This window comes from Falco naumanni, chromosome 10, assembly GCF_017639655.2.
Source record: "Falco naumanni isolate bFalNau1 chromosome 10, bFalNau1.pat, whole genome shotgun sequence".
Classification (NCBI taxonomy): Eukaryota; Metazoa; Chordata; class Aves; order Falconiformes; family Falconidae; genus Falco; species Falco naumanni.
The window spans coordinates 24,206,320-24,221,291 of NC_054063.1; the positions used below are offsets into that span (position 1 = coordinate 24,206,320).

General features: G+C 47.7%; 1 protein-coding gene across 8 annotated transcripts in view; it reads right to left on the reverse strand.

The window, feature by feature from the left end:
• Positions 1-14,972, reverse strand: part of COL9A3 (collagen type IX alpha 3 chain) — a 41,693-nt gene that overhangs the window by 13,312 nt on the left and 13,409 nt on the right. For all 8 annotated transcript variants that reach the window (XM_040607952.1, XM_040607951.1, XM_040607948.1 and 5 more), the window contains 17 exons: positions 14,396-14,431; positions 13,768-13,791; positions 13,201-13,254; positions 12,487-12,540; positions 11,699-11,740; positions 10,247-10,303; positions 8,581-8,634; positions 8,080-8,133; positions 7,448-7,501; positions 6,629-6,682; positions 5,453-5,506; positions 4,941-4,994; positions 4,586-4,639; positions 3,911-3,964; positions 3,129-3,173; positions 2,109-2,162; positions 1,624-1,677 (listed from right to left, as the gene is read on the reverse strand). In XM_040607952.1, coding sequence (XP_040463886.1) covers positions 1,624-1,677; positions 2,109-2,162; positions 3,129-3,173; positions 3,911-3,964; positions 4,586-4,639; positions 4,941-4,994; positions 5,453-5,506; positions 6,629-6,682; positions 7,448-7,501; positions 8,080-8,133; positions 8,581-8,634; positions 10,247-10,303; positions 11,699-11,740; positions 12,487-12,540; positions 13,201-13,254; positions 13,768-13,791; positions 14,396-14,431 — 852 coding nt within the window. The remainder of the gene's footprint in view (positions 1-1,623; positions 1,678-2,108; positions 2,163-3,128; positions 3,174-3,910; positions 3,965-4,585; positions 4,640-4,940; positions 4,995-5,452; positions 5,507-6,628; positions 6,683-7,447; positions 7,502-8,079; positions 8,134-8,580; positions 8,635-10,246; positions 10,304-11,698; positions 11,741-12,486; positions 12,541-13,200; positions 13,255-13,767; positions 13,792-14,395; positions 14,432-14,972) is intronic.

Genomic DNA, 14,972 nt, shown 5'->3' on the forward strand with positions numbered 1-14,972 from the left:
GAGCCAGGCAGCCTCTGGATGGGAAGAAGCCCTTGCTAGGCTACGCTAAATAAAGCCGAATTATTCTGAGCCAAACAGCCTCAACACTAGACAAATCCCACAGCTCTCTTAGAATAGCTTAGGCTTAACTATACTTCATATAAATTAAGACATATCACAAATCAGAAATTAGAAACCCAGGTTAGAAAGAAATGTGGGTTCAGCTGCTATTACACCCCCGTCAGAAGTCCGCAGCAATGCAATTAGCTCAACCACATTTGATTTTTGGCTGTAATAATACGATACCTTTTGTGAGGCCAGCTGTTTTGATGAAAAATTGCAGACATAAAAGCAAATATTATTAATTTAGTTTATTTCTGAGGCTGATTTCCCTCTCCTTGGAAGTTTAAAGAGCAGCTGCTCACAAACAATAAATCATCACACAGTTCAATTTATTCCAAGTGGCACATACCAGAAATCATGTTAGACTTGCTGTAGGCTTCTGGATTTCCAAATGAGATTAAAAGGGGAAAAAAAAGAAAAGAAAAAAAGCCCAACAAAACGTCTGGAAGGTCATACCCAGCCACAACAGCAGCACTAGCTGGGGAGTGACAAAATAAAAGGTAGCCTAGCATTTTTAGTAGTGTGAACAAAATCAGGGTTTTATCATCCTGATATCATTTATTATCTATTATTATCTATTAGCTATTTAGCAAGGGCACAACAGGTAGCCATGCAGTTATCTTCAGGTTTGCATTGCAACTCCAGTTTGTTTCTCAGGCTCCAAGGTGATGCAGGGAATTCAAGGAAAGCAGGAGCAAGATGCTCCGCTGAGGACCTCAGCGGCTTCTAGCCCAGAAATTTCAAAAAGTCATCAGTTCACAGAGAAAAAGCGAAACCCTGTTGGGGCTCGGTGTCCTGGGGGCTCACACCTACAAGCTCCCAGCCAGATCATGCTCTGCAGCACTGGGTGGGAGAAGGAAACGTGTTAACCGATTCCCCACCTGGCAACTGGCCTGGTGTGGCACCGCACGGTCGTGAGCTTCAGGGCAGCCGGGACTCTCGAGCAGCTGGAAAAAGCACGCAGCTACGTGCGGGGAAGGCAAGGGATTCCCAACAGGACTACCAGCTTTCCAAGCCCCTGTCGTTCACCAGCAGAACGTGCAGGCTCTTCCCGTTTTGTTGCTTGTTCGGCTTCAGGTTTGGCAATGAACCTCTACTGCTCCAAGGAAAGCGATCCAGGAACGGGAAGGGTTTCGTGGGTGGGTGGGGGCAAGTGCACATTGCAATGGCTTAAAAGGAGTTTTGCTTCATTAATGACTCGCATTCAGCACCAGCTGCACCTTATTATTACTGTCTAATGAGGGAACTGCTGACTGCCCAGTCTCTCCTGTCCGACGGCAGCAGCCCCACGAGCCGCTTGGACAGCAGCAGCTTACTTGGCCAAAGCGGGAGGAAGAGTCCCATTGCACTCGCATGGAGCTGTCAGTGAAAGCAGGAGCTGACACACTTAGAGCAGAGGCCAAAACTCCCCCAAGATAACACCAAGGCAGAATGTGGCCTTTTACTTTAGCCGGAGAGTAATTCCCGCGCACTGAACTCTGGTTTGGTATCTACTTGATCTACAAGCAGCGCTGTACTTACAGTTGCTCCTCTGGGTCCTGGCAGACCTCTCTCACCAGGAACACCAACATCGCCCTGCGGATAACACGAAAGTCAGCGGTGCCGTTTAGGAGCCACACATCCATCCTTCCCGCCCCACCGCAGAGCCAGAACGCATTCCTGGATCCCGGGCTATTTTGATCCCTGCCCCATTGGCCCATTCGCTAGGTCGCACCGCCTGCCTTGGTGGGCTTTGACCTCTGCTGCAGTGTCATATCTGTGCATGGAGGTGTCCACCCTGTCCGGCTTGCATCGTGCTCGCTGGGAAGCTCCGCGCAGGCAGGGGGCTGCCCGGGAGCGCTCCTCACGCTGGGCTCGCACGTGTTGCAGGCAGCACAGCACCCACCTACCGCGTTGCTGAAAGCTGTGTTTGTGCTGGGCAGCAGCACCCCAGCTCCAGCCTCGCAGTTTGGTTTAAAACACACTCAGCAGAGCTCATGATAAGTGTAAATAACGAGGATACGTACAGGGATGCCTGGCTCTCCAGAGGGACCTGCCTCTCCCATCTCTCCAGGAGCGCCCTGCAGATCAGAAAGCAAACACTCTGTTAGGGCACAACTCCAGAGTCATCTCTGTCCTACCTAGAGCAACAAATGGAGGAAGGAGTTAAAACCTGGATCAGGAAATAAAAGCAGTTTTAAACTTTCACAGTTTTAAGACCAAGATGACAAAACTCTCAACAATGGACATTTAAAGAACAGGGGAGCTGTAAATCCTGCCCTGGGACCAGTGACAAGGGAGGGCTGCCAGCCACAGAGCAGTGCCACCACGTCCCTTCTCAGGCTGGACCAGCGGGACAGGGATGCTCCTTGGAGGCATGCTCAGGACACCCCATGTCATTCGTTCCTGCATCACCTCCGTGCCAGGAGAAACACCTTCCTGCAGCATGTTCTCATGCGTGAGGGTTAGCAAGAATATCAATGCAGGTGCAGAGGGGGAAATTCAGAAATGAAAGGGAAGGACAGAACACAAGCTGCTTTCCAGAACAGCTTTGCCCTGGGTGGCTTTGGTCTGAGAATTCCTTCTGTCTCACAGATAGATGCCAGTCTAAAGCTCTGCAGAAGCTTTTCTCCTGAGGTGGGGGGGAAGTCTCCAAAAGGCAAGATGAGATCACCCTACTCCTGCTGGCAGATGCTCAGCCTTTTGATTCCCAAAGATGAAGCCTGTCTTGGGACTTTGACAGAAGGGTGAACGCTTCCTTCTGAGTTTTACAAAACCACTGGCGACTCTTCTGCGTATCTGCTCTGTCTTCACCAAACCAGGTGCAAAAGCTGCCTCAGCAAGATCAGGGTCATCTCAGTTTCACCTAATGCTGCTCCCCCCTGTCAGGGGTGCTCAGCCCCAGCAGAAATGCTGCCACCATCACTTTGGGGTAAGTCTTCCTAGGGTCTACTTGTGGGCACCAACCCCCCCAAAGCTGACAAGCCTTGCTGTGACAAGTTTAGTAGTTTCCCCACCAGAACTCATCATCAGGGAGATTCACTTACTGGTTCACCCTTTGAGCCTTTAAGACCTGCTCTTCCAGGCAGTCCCTGAAAAGAAAAGAAAATATTAAAGCAATATCAGGAGGAGTTATTAAATTTGTTATTCTGGTCTGATTTGACATACAAGGAGCAACATTTGCTCGAAGCAATGGAGGATTTACATTTCTGCAGCTTTCACCATAAAAATTACAGCTTCAATGTCTCTCTTGCTCGCTGCCCTAGGAGCTCTACGTATGCTAACCCTTGACAGAGCAAGGGGGAGGAACAGGCGAATAGAGCAACAGCAGCAACATTTTGCACAGCAGAAACCTCTCTCCAGGAGTGTTCAAAATAGTCTGTAAGACTGGAAGAAAGGAATACTTCACCTCTATTTAAACAGTTGGCAGATGGGAGAGATGAAATATTTTGCCAATGAACACTAGTAAGCCAGGGACAGAGCTCAGGATATGGTATCCCAGATCTTACCTCCCTGCATAAGGGATGCACGTCACTGGGATGTGAAAAAGAAAATCCCCCTCAAATTTAGATTTTAAACGGAGCCAGAGAGGCCAAAGGCCAGGGTATTGCTGTGTTAGTATATGGCGGTACTTCAGATGTTTTCTGTTCTGCCTTGTACGCTGCTCCCCTGTCTGTACGGTGGGACAGGTGCATTTCCTCTTGGCTTAAATGGGGCCCCTTGTGCAACCGTGACCAAAGGAAGGTCCCCTCTCCCCAGGAAGGATCCCCGTCCGCCGGCCAAGCCGCTGTAACGCACCGAAGGTGGCAGGTCCTGCTGCCATACTCACAGGAAGACCGTTCGGCCCCTTCTCTCCAGGAGCACCCATGCGAGCTGCATCACCCTGTGGATATCAAGAGATTAGGAGGGACCCTCCAGTACTGGAAAATGGTCTGGCACAGGCAGGGGACATGTTCCCAAACAGGCATTTGTAATCTTCTCCCTCCCCTTATGTGCAGAGCCAAGAGCCTGTTGCGCCTAGAGCAGGTGGGTGCCCGCTAGATGTGGGGTGCCCAGAGCTCCCAGGGGTCTCCCTCCTCCCCTTGCAGCTCCCAGCCTTCCGGGGTGGCACATGGTCCACGCTCCTGTGGCATCATCGTTCAAAAACCTGGCAACAAGCACCTGAGAGCACTTTGTCTACAGGCAATTAAAATAAACAGATGTCTCTGTCAGCAGCTCTGAAAAGGCATCTCCGAAGGCCTGGAGTTAGCCGACAGGAACCACTAAACGTAGGGGCACAGCTGAGTTTAGATCATATGTGCATCTTCTTTCTTTAGGGAATTTCCTTGGGATTAATTAATAGCAGCAACTTCGCTTTTCTCCGCTAGTTACACTGTTGGAAAACTTTTTAGAAGCAAAAGCTTTCCAGCCGTGCTCTTTCTTGACAAGTTATCAGTAGCTTTGCAAGACACACGGGACAGTAACAGAAATCTTCCCTGCGGTGTTTAAGTAGGACTTTACAAACCTTCTCACCATCGAGTCCAGGAGCTCCATCCCGTCCATCCTTGCCAGGCATGCCCTGCAACCGTGCACAACACAGGTTAAGGTCATCAGGAGACTCTGTGACTTACAAAATACATTCACATCAAAGAACCTTTTGGCAATTAGGTCCAGCTCCAGTTGTACTGGGGAGATTTTTTCATTAACAGCAGTACAAGGAGGGTTTAATCCAACTGGGATTACACTGAAGGTTACAGAGGCCCAAAGAGCAGAAGTGTGACAGCAAAGACTGTAAGATGCAAGTTTTTTCCTATCGTGTTTTACCCCACCATCTGCAAGCAAGACAACAGTGAGACTTTCATCCTATTTAATTGACTTACAGGTTCTCCTATGAGTCCACGAGCCCCTGGGTTTCCTTTGGGTCCAGGTCTACCCTAGAAATCAACAATAAATCCTGCGTTATCCAGGACACAGCCCTTAAGAACAATCAGTCAACAAAGATAATACTCAGACTCTGTAGGGACATTTCAGTCAGTTTGTGCTGGCTCCTGTCCTGTTCCTGTAGGTATGGTGGTTCTTTTAGGACAACACCAAAAAAATGGCCCAACGCTGGCTGCAGCACCTGGGCAAGGTCTTGATCATTTCAAAGGATGGAGATGTCAGATCTGATCCCCGCGCTCCAGGCTGTAAGCAGCACTTAGGCACCTTATTACTTCAGCATCTTTAATAAGATTTAAACATCCCACTTTTGAGAATACTTTCATCCCTTTCAAATAAACCAAGGGGTTTATTTGTCCATTCTGCCCAGCACAAGCCACAAGAAGCCTGTGAAACAGACCCCTTTGCATGTCACATCCAAACCTGGAGCAGACTGGTGTCCCACTGCACTTACAGTGTCGCCTTTGGGCCCTCTGAAGCCTTGAGGTCCTTTGCTTCCTTGGTCTCCCTGTGACAGAGGAGGAAAAGCCATTAAGCATCTTCATCACGCAGTGACAAAGACTGATGTTTTGAGGGTGTAAATGATGTTTTTTTATGCTGTTTGCAGGTGTTAGCAGAGGTAGGAGCATCCACACTGCCCCAGCGCAGCTGTACGCTCTCAGTTACACTCCATAACTCCTGACAGACGAATTGCAGCAGGAACCTTCCCAACAATCCCCCAGGGCAGAGACCATCTTCCCCTTCATTTAATGAAGGATTTTCTTTACCCAGAAACAGAGTGGGAGAAAAACTTCAATATTTACTGTCTAGATTCTGCTTGGTGTAATTAAATGTTTTGGTGGACGGTAAGCACCTAATCTTATTTTAGTCTGGATGAATTTCTTCTACAATTGCAAAGAGCAGGGAGGTCCCCAGAGGGTGGTGCTGCCGCAGGGTCAGTGCAGACTGTGGCGTACTGGCTGCTCTGGGCAGGGGAAGGTGCAGCTGGTGCCACGTTATCCACACTAAGGAGAGACCGGGCGGCAGGTCGGTGGAAAATGCTGTTGGAGAGGCTGTAATGCTGCAGGTGCGGCTCAGCTCTCGTATTTAGGCACAGTAAGGAGGGTACAGGAGTCTGCCCACAGGTGCAGGTTCAGTGTTCTGTGCTTTGCCCCCAAGCTCTGCAAAAGGACGAGGCGTGCATCTTTACCAGACAACTATTTCTGCTTGTAGCAAAAGTCCTTGTGAGCTGTGGGCACTTGGGAATAGATCAGGCTCCAAGGGCATAAGCTCAGGATAGCGCTTACTGGCTCTTCCTCAAAACTCTCCTTCCCAAGAACAACACAGACACCCCTCAAGTGCTCGCCCACAGCTGCTGATGCTCAGGGAAAAGCGGTGAGGAACAGAGAGCAGGAGAAATATGGTGAACTTATTCTGGCATGGGGCACGGCCAAGGGAAAGACATCGTGAGATCTTGGTCAGGCGAAATAACATCGCTCTAACTGGAGGAAAAAAGGCAAAGGGAATAATCTGATGGAGACAGTCAGCACGCTCCTGTTCAGGGGCAGCAGAGGTTAGTGCAGGAGGAATAAACTTTAGGCTTTGGTTGTGGAAGGCAAGACCATCGAGGTGCTGAGACACAGATACATACAGCTTTCCCTGGAGGTCCTGGGATTCCGGGTGACCCTCTGAAACCAATGTCACCCTGCAAAGAATAACACATCATTGTAACGCTGTGGCTGGCAGAGGGTGAAGTACCAGTATCCCCAGCTTACACTGCAATCTAAGGAAACACAAAGCCCTGGAAAGACACTCCCCTATTTCTTGCTAGCTTGCAATCCAGTCTTGCAAAAGATCCCCCTCTGAACAAGCAGATTTTTGCTCTGGATCTCCCCACCATTATCTGTGTGATACACCGATATCATTCATGGCCTTGCTATCTTGATGACACACTCATTCCTAAATAAATGCATGACACTATCAAATTCAAAACCATTCAGCCTCTAGGCTGATGGTCAAGGGACCTTGGCAAAAGTCCAAAGCCACGACGAGCTAGGGACTGGCCCTGTTCTCACTGAGGACACTTTTCACATCCTGATAATCTTTGTCCATCAGTGATTCTTCACCTTTTTCTTGGAAAACGACAGCACAAAGGGAAACGTTCATGAAACGTTTCTCAGGTTTTTGCAAGGTTCTTTAGTACTGTCAGTCTTTCAGGGATAGCACTTTGTCCTTCAGGTCTGAACGCTCAAATCAGGCTGGGCCTGATCCTGCTAATCCCTCAGGTGTGTAGCCTCCTCCTGCCTTTGGAAGATCATCTCTCTGGGGCAGGAGGTGCAGGAAAGAGCCTGTACTTCATATCTTTACAAGGTCCCCAGCCATCTTCAGTAAGGACAAATGCCACCTGGACCTCACACGAGACAAACTGGTGGTGGAGGGGGAAAATAAATCAGAAGAAAGTTTTCCTTACTCTGTCGCCAGCTGGACCCATTGGACCAGGGAGGCCTCTTAGTCCTCTTGGGCCCTAATTAAGAAAACAAATCAGTTTGAACTCTTATCACCGTTAATCACAGAACGGCAGAACAGCATCAGAGAGCAACTCATCAACACAGAAAATGTCAAGAAATAGCGAGGAGCAGCAGAAAGCTCAGCCTGCTGATGCACCAACAAGACACTTTCCCTTTTGGTGATGACCTCTGAGCGAGTGATGCTGCTGACACCCCATGCGGACACGCGCTCCGTGCTGGCTCCCTCCAGCCCGAGTGATGCTGCTGACACCCCCTGCGTGTGCCGGCTCTCCAGCCCAACCCCCAGCTGCTCACCAGCCCAGCACGCAGCCTCGGACCCACCCAAAAGATGCTCAGGCCTCCACCAGAGCCGCTAGCGTTTGGATGTCTCGTCCAAGGCGAGGTACCAAAAGCAGGACCTGGGATTAAAGCTCAGTGAAACTACCATGATCTGGGGTTTTTTTCACCAGCATCAACTTTCACATCTGTTACCCCACGGAGCCAAGAGCTGTGTGTGTAAGGCAAGGGGACTGATGGCACCGTTACGTCTCACAGTGAAAAGGTGATGGCAACTGCTCTGAAGAGTAGGTGTTACCTGCAGGCCAACGCTGCCAGGAACGCCTGGAGGACCAGGAGGGCCAGGGTTACCCTGGGGGAGAAAAATTAATCGGACAAGAGGTGATACAGCATAAACCTGCCAACACAAAGGCAGGGACCTTCTCTCCACTTTATTTCTCCCTGAGCTCCCTCCCACCCAGGTTCCCGCTTCAGAATTTGCTTCTGTGTTACAGGCAATTTGTTCTACATGCAGGGACAGCATCAGTGACGCATCTACCCAAGTGACGAGTGAAGGGCTTTTTCCTGAGCTGACATCCCTGCACGTGAAACAATTCCTGTTAATTTATCAAACTGATCTTAAGGTTATGATTATTGGGAAGATGAATTTTCTTGAAGTATTAGTGCACTTCAGTCACAGTAACTTCTCCTTGCTGTTCAGCCAATTGCCTCATTTCTCCCTGTCTTCTTCAAGAAATCATTTGTTATGATGCTTTTAAAGTAAAAAATCCTCCCCCACCCCCTTTAAATGGAAGTTTACCTTCTCTCCGTCTTTTCCTATTTCGCCAGGTTCTCCTTTGTGACCAGTGTGTCCCTAGAAACAAGAGCTCCAATTATTCACATTCCAGTACAGCCTTGTTTCAGAATTTAAATCTTATGAGATAGCGCTAAGACCTGAACCCACACAACACAGATGACTTGCTAGGAAAATAATCTGTACAGGTGCTACAGCTGTGCGAAGGGCAGTAACTTCTGGGGTTCATTAGCCACGCACCATTCCCGTGTTAGGCATCATCGTGTCAGAATTGATCTGGTCTCAAGAAGTGTCCAGATTCAGTTTTCAAGAGTGACCTGCGGTGAGACCAGGCTACAGATCTCTGGATGCAATTCTCAATTCCTGGCCAGGGACCAAAGCTCAGTTCTCATCACTTCTGAAAATGGGGCCAAGACACTTCTGAAAACTCCATTCTGCACCTTTAACCTCCCTTTTTGTTCAAGTCATCTTTAACTCTGCATCATCAAGCTTGCAAAAAACCCCACGTCCCACTGAAATCTTTTACATAAAGATAGATTCAGTTTTGCTTCTTGGCTCCCTTCCTCTTATTGTGGGAGAGACCCAGACTAATTTCAGCCATGGCAGATGTTAATCCTCACCACGCAAAACGTCCTGTGCATCATTTGCATCATAATTGGAGACCTTCACAGGTTTTTCCATTTCACAAGCTATGAACTTTGAATAGTTATGCCCTAAACACTGTGTATTTCTAGTATTTATGACTCATCCCAGAGACCAAACAGACTTGCAAAAGGTCAGTTCATGAGGAATTGAGAGCATTTCCCAGGAGATGTTCTACCCATTGCCAACTTCTGCTAAATCCTGTTAAATCCTCCTAAAAAACTCGAGTAACTTATTACTTCAGCTTGCTGCTGGAGTGAGCCTACTGCACAGAATTCATGTGAATCATAGAGGGGACAAGATGTTTAACTGCTGAGTGAGGTTTCCTAAGGGTTACAACCTAGGATTTATGCACCAGAATCAAACAACATAAAGCTGCCTGGTCCTAAGCCAGCTGCAAAATGACAATTAAATGGTATTTAATCACGTAAGTTATGTCTCGCTACAGCAAAACGTGTCCCTCTGTGTTCACAGGGTCTGCGAGTGCAGTTTAAGAACTGGCAAGATTTTTACAGCTCTCTGAAGCCTGCAAAGGCAGCACCTCATTCCAGAGGGAGGAACCCTCACCCTATGCAAAGGGTTAAATTTCATTTGCAGGAATAAATGGCCGTGGGTAAATGTTCCACCTAACAAAGGCTGCAATCCTGCAGGGGACGGAGCCGCCAAGCCCTGCGCCCCTAAGTGCGAGCAGGTGCTTGGAGGATGCAAAGCCTCTTGCTGAAGGTGAAGGCAGAGTGCTCACACTTTGCGGCACCGAGTTCAGTGACAGAGCAGCTACTCCTACGAGTACGGGAACAGCACACGTAAGAAGGCAGGATCAGGTCCTTCATCCTCCTCTTGTCTCCTATTTGGCTGCTTTAGGCATTTTCTTTTCGACAGCTTAATCGCAGGCAACTGCATGGCTGGTTTGGAGAGGTGCGGAGCCTGCAGGAGACGTGTGCTGTATATAAAACAGCTCGGTCCTGGGCGTCCATCGTGGTGTTTATTTTGGGAGACAGACCCTTGTATGTGCAGGGGGTATTTTTCTTACCTTGAACCCTGGCATTCCTGGGGGACCTGGCGGACCCGGTGGGCACAGAGCTGGGCACTGCAAGGAACAGAAACACTCTCTGGTTGATCAAGTACACGCAGTGCATCCAGGGAGGCTGGTTTCGTTACGAGGGAGAGGTGAAAAGGTTACGTGGGTTTGGGCTCTAAATCCACTACTTCTGATGCATTCACAGCATCACGTATCGTCCAGAATTTCCCTATGGCAAGGGGTCCTACACAGGTGCTCAGGCCCCCAGTGACCCACAAAATAATGATTTATGAATGGCCTGCTTTGCTTTGAGCACAGACAGTGAGAAATTCTGACGGTTGACAGTTGTCCATAGTCCAAAATGTTGAAGAATCACAGCTCCCCAGTGAAGCTGGATCAGTGTCTTGTAAATCATTAGGAACGTATTTAATCCTATGTGTTAAGTCACCCGTATCGATTTCCTTTAGGCAAGTCACCTAACTGAAATAAGGACAAGCATTAGAGTTTATTGGAAGGGGACCTATAACAAAGTAACCCAAATACCTACAAGCAGGTATCTGCAGGTGTCTAGGGGTGGGGGAGCCCTGGTGGGAACTCTAGTTTGATGGGGAACAAATCAGAACATGCACAGAAATTTAATAGGGGCTCAAAAGGCCATACTTTAAAAACTTCATAAACAAGGAATGAGATTTTCTTCTGCAGCTTTTCTTTCATTTATTTGTGGGTTTTTTTCTTTATTTAATAAAACCTCAGGCAACACCTCTGTAGCAGAAACTTAATTTTCTAGTATATTCCACAGGGTAACATAAATTAAGCTTGCAGAAATAGTATAATTTTCCATTAACTTCCATGTGACTTGCCATAAGGCAGTCTAAACCAACTCTGAGCTTTTTTGGGGCATGCCAATTAGAAAACCAAAGAGGCTGTCACAACAACAGCTGTGAAATCTGGAAATGTCACTTCCATCGTTCATGGACTTAAGACTCCTTTCATTCTCCTCAAAGAAAGGAATCCAGACTTTCTCATAAGGAAGTCAGCCTAAACAAAGCATATACCCATAGGAACCTGGTGCCACCATCCATGGAAATAAACAGCACAACACGCACAACCTTTTATCTTGCAAAACAGGATTGGAAACAGATGCATGAAAAGCTGTTGTCATTTACCAAATGCTTAAGTTGTTTTGTAAACGAAGAATGTATGCAAAACCTGCATTTTGAAAAGCAAACTGGAAAGCAAAGATCAAGAAAAAAATCATCACTAGCATATCTACCTCCTTGAAAGCACATTTAAGTCTTGTAAACACACCCCCCACCCCACTTATGCATTCTGCAATAAAGCAGTTTAGACCCATGTCTGCAGGTCTGAACGGCACACATTAAATGTCACCCAACTACGCCAATGAAAAGTCACATCAAAGGGTAAACTGAAAAATATTTTCACGCTACGTAAAGGAAAACCTACCTGAAGGTCCCCACCACCATCGGGAAGGATGCCTGGAAGACCCTGCAATTCATGAAATGTGGTCTTTTTTAAATACATCAAGACAAACACCAGGAGGAAATACAATTTCTAGGAAACGCACTTTACCAAGAGCAAGCTCAGCTGGATCAGCACCAGGCAGATACGCAGCCCCATAGCATAAAATGGAGCGTTCCAAGCTGTACCAGTGCTCAAAACGGACATACCCAGCGGTGTAATCATCCTCTGGAGATGTACAACTGAGCTTGAGCAAGAGCCTTGAGCCTTAGGTAATAAAGGCAGCAATCTGAGAAGAGCAGCTGTGCCTGGTCTCCTCCTAGTCTGGGGAAAGCTCCTTGGGAAAGACCTCCCGATCCCACTGTTCAGCCCCTCCAGAGGGACCGCAGCAAACCCAAAACAGAGCCCTACCAGTTTCAAGCCCCACTTTCTGGCCCTACAACCACACATCATGGTCAAAGCAAACATATAAACCTTACCTGAGAGAACAGAAAGCCCCCCCCCCACGATCTGTCTGTGCCATAAAGCCTGGGCATCACTGGGTTCCTCCACCCACAGCGCACAAATAACAAACAGCAGATAAACATCACACCGCAGTGAGAAGTCACTGCCCTCCTTGGGGCACGGTGTTTATGGTCTGCTGAAACTTAGCCCGGAAAGGGAATGCTCATGGTAACCACAACAAATAAAAAAGTACACGTTCCGGCAGCAAGAAGAAAATTCTGGACTGCCCATGGGACATTTCTAACATTTATTTGCAAGTCTCAACTTACCGGAGGTCCAGGTGGTCCAGGAGGCCCTGGGAATCCTGGCAGACCAAAAGGTCCCTAAACAGAGTGAAAATTAGTAAGAATCCCTCTTCTTAACTATTTCAATAAAAATGCAAAGGGAGAGGGAGGAAGGCTGGCTACCAAATACCATTGCATTTTTGTGAATGTGGGGCAAGATAGCTCTAATGGGACTAAACCGCACCTTTCTTTCTCCAGAGGCTTCTATGACTGCAAAGAGAACAGCAAATGCTGTAGGGAGTAGGACAGAAGAACGTATCCCTGCACCTACATCCCTGTTTCCACTGGCCCTGTACTTCTCCAGTGGAGCTGTGGGCACCCAAACCCGATGGTATGCTTCTGCAGAACGGGCTCCGTCAGATCGGACCCATTCTGTGCAGCGCTTCTTTTGAGGATGCTGAAAGTACATGCCAGCTGGTAACTACTCTATGTTCTTGTGACACTGGCTGCTCTTTTGTCCTTACTCGTAGCTGGTAAAGCAAGATATGGCTGCGAGCAGGTGCACATCGTTGGCATGGCACTGGTTGACTGGGGTGACCCCGCATAAGCTGACGAAAGGAACAGCACTGCCTGCGCATTAGTAGGGCTTGTAGCATCTTGTGCATCATGGTTCCAGAATGGGTTGAGAGACCAGAAATTCATTCTTCTGCGGTTGTGGCATGTTCAGTAAATGCGGATCAAATGGTAAGAGAAACTCACCGGAGGACCCCGAAATCCATTTCCACCTGGGAGCCCACTGGGTCCTGGAGGCCCCTGTTGAACAGAGAGAAGAGCGTTTACCCACGGTGACTTCACACAGCTGCCAAAGCCCAGGGGCAAACAGTCTGGCTGTAGTTATTTGTCTAATCCCCCCCAGGAGCTCAATCCTGCACCCAGACCATCAGGTTACCAGTGCACATCTGTCTTTTTGCCCCACCTCCCCATGCAGCACACTCTTTCCACCACATTGCCAACATCTGCATCCCCTCTGACACAGGGCAGCTCGGAGGTGCGCCAGGAAGCCACCAAACAAAAGGTGCCCCAGAACTGGTCACTTCCACCGATTAGAAGGCTGCTGTGCCTTGAATTCACAGAAGTGCCAGCCTCCCTGGGGTCAGGGTGAGCATAAACACCCCACGAGGCTGCAGATCCACAGGACTCCACATCCCTCTGCCTGGCACAGGAGAGGGACCCAAGGCCGGGGGCTGGGTGTGTGTGTAATGCTCAGAGTATCCAATAAAGCTAGGATATAATTTAAAACTTTTTTGAAAGAGCCTCTTTACTTACTGGAGGTCCTGGTAGTCCTTTGCCCTGGGAACGTTTAAAACAGCAAAAGATCATTTAGAAACAGAACATACAGGAAGCAAAGCAAATCTCAGAAAATGCTGCTTAATTTTTCTTTTTAAGTTTTCTTAGCACTCCCCTGTCCCCAGTTATTGTAATTTGCAATCAGAGCAGAGCTGGAGTCTTGATGAATCCTTTTGTTGCCTTTAATAATCTGTATTTCCTTTACATCGCTGTTGCCTCTGAGACACCTCCAAGTAAAGCCACATACAGTGACAGGGTAGTGGGAGGACACAGTTATGAAGTAAACATTCTAGTTTATCTGCATTTCCTTTTTTATTTATTTTCATTTTTATTAGACGTTATCTAATGTCAAATAATTTTGATAGCATTTGATATGCTAGTCTTTATCCCAAGTTGGCTTGCTTTATAATTTCTCAGAGACTAAAACCAGACCCTGTGCTAACAGAACAGGTCATACATACATATTTAAACACATCAAACAACATTTTCACCCATTGAGGCTTTGATCCCTTTGTTTGGGACACAGAGCTTCCCAGCCTCTCTGGGTGATGGTTTTGGCATACTACTACACCCCATCCTTACACACGTTATTCCAGACGTTACTTACAGCTGTTCCAGGCGGCCCAGCAGGTCCTAATGCACCCTACAGGAATAAACCAGTGCAAATTAGCAGGGATAAACCAGAAGCCTCCATATGGGTATGGGTAGACACCTATGCCTGCCCTCCTTGACACCAATCCCTGCCTGAGAACTCCAGCAGTGTCTTACAGAAACAGCATGCACCCGGCAATGCTCAGCCGAGTTCACAAATGTAAGGACAGAAACTTACGGTAATGACTCTGTCATTCCTGATGAACGACTTGATTATAGAACATTTTAAGATAGTAGGGATGGATGCTCAGAATCGGGCCCAGCGACTTCCTTCACCATTTGCTGGTCAAGAAAGAGGAAAGACTAAAACATGAGTTGCTTCTGAAGGACTAAATAGACACCTCTGCAAGTCACAGTTGGCCCCTGATTAGACTCCACGAACATCTAAACGTTCCATAAATTGAATCTCATCCATTTGAAATAGTCTCATTCATAAAACATTCAAATTGTAGATCCAATGACTAAATTATCTGAAACTATTTACAAGATTTGGACTCACTGTGGTGAATTTTATTAATTCATAAATTTTCCCT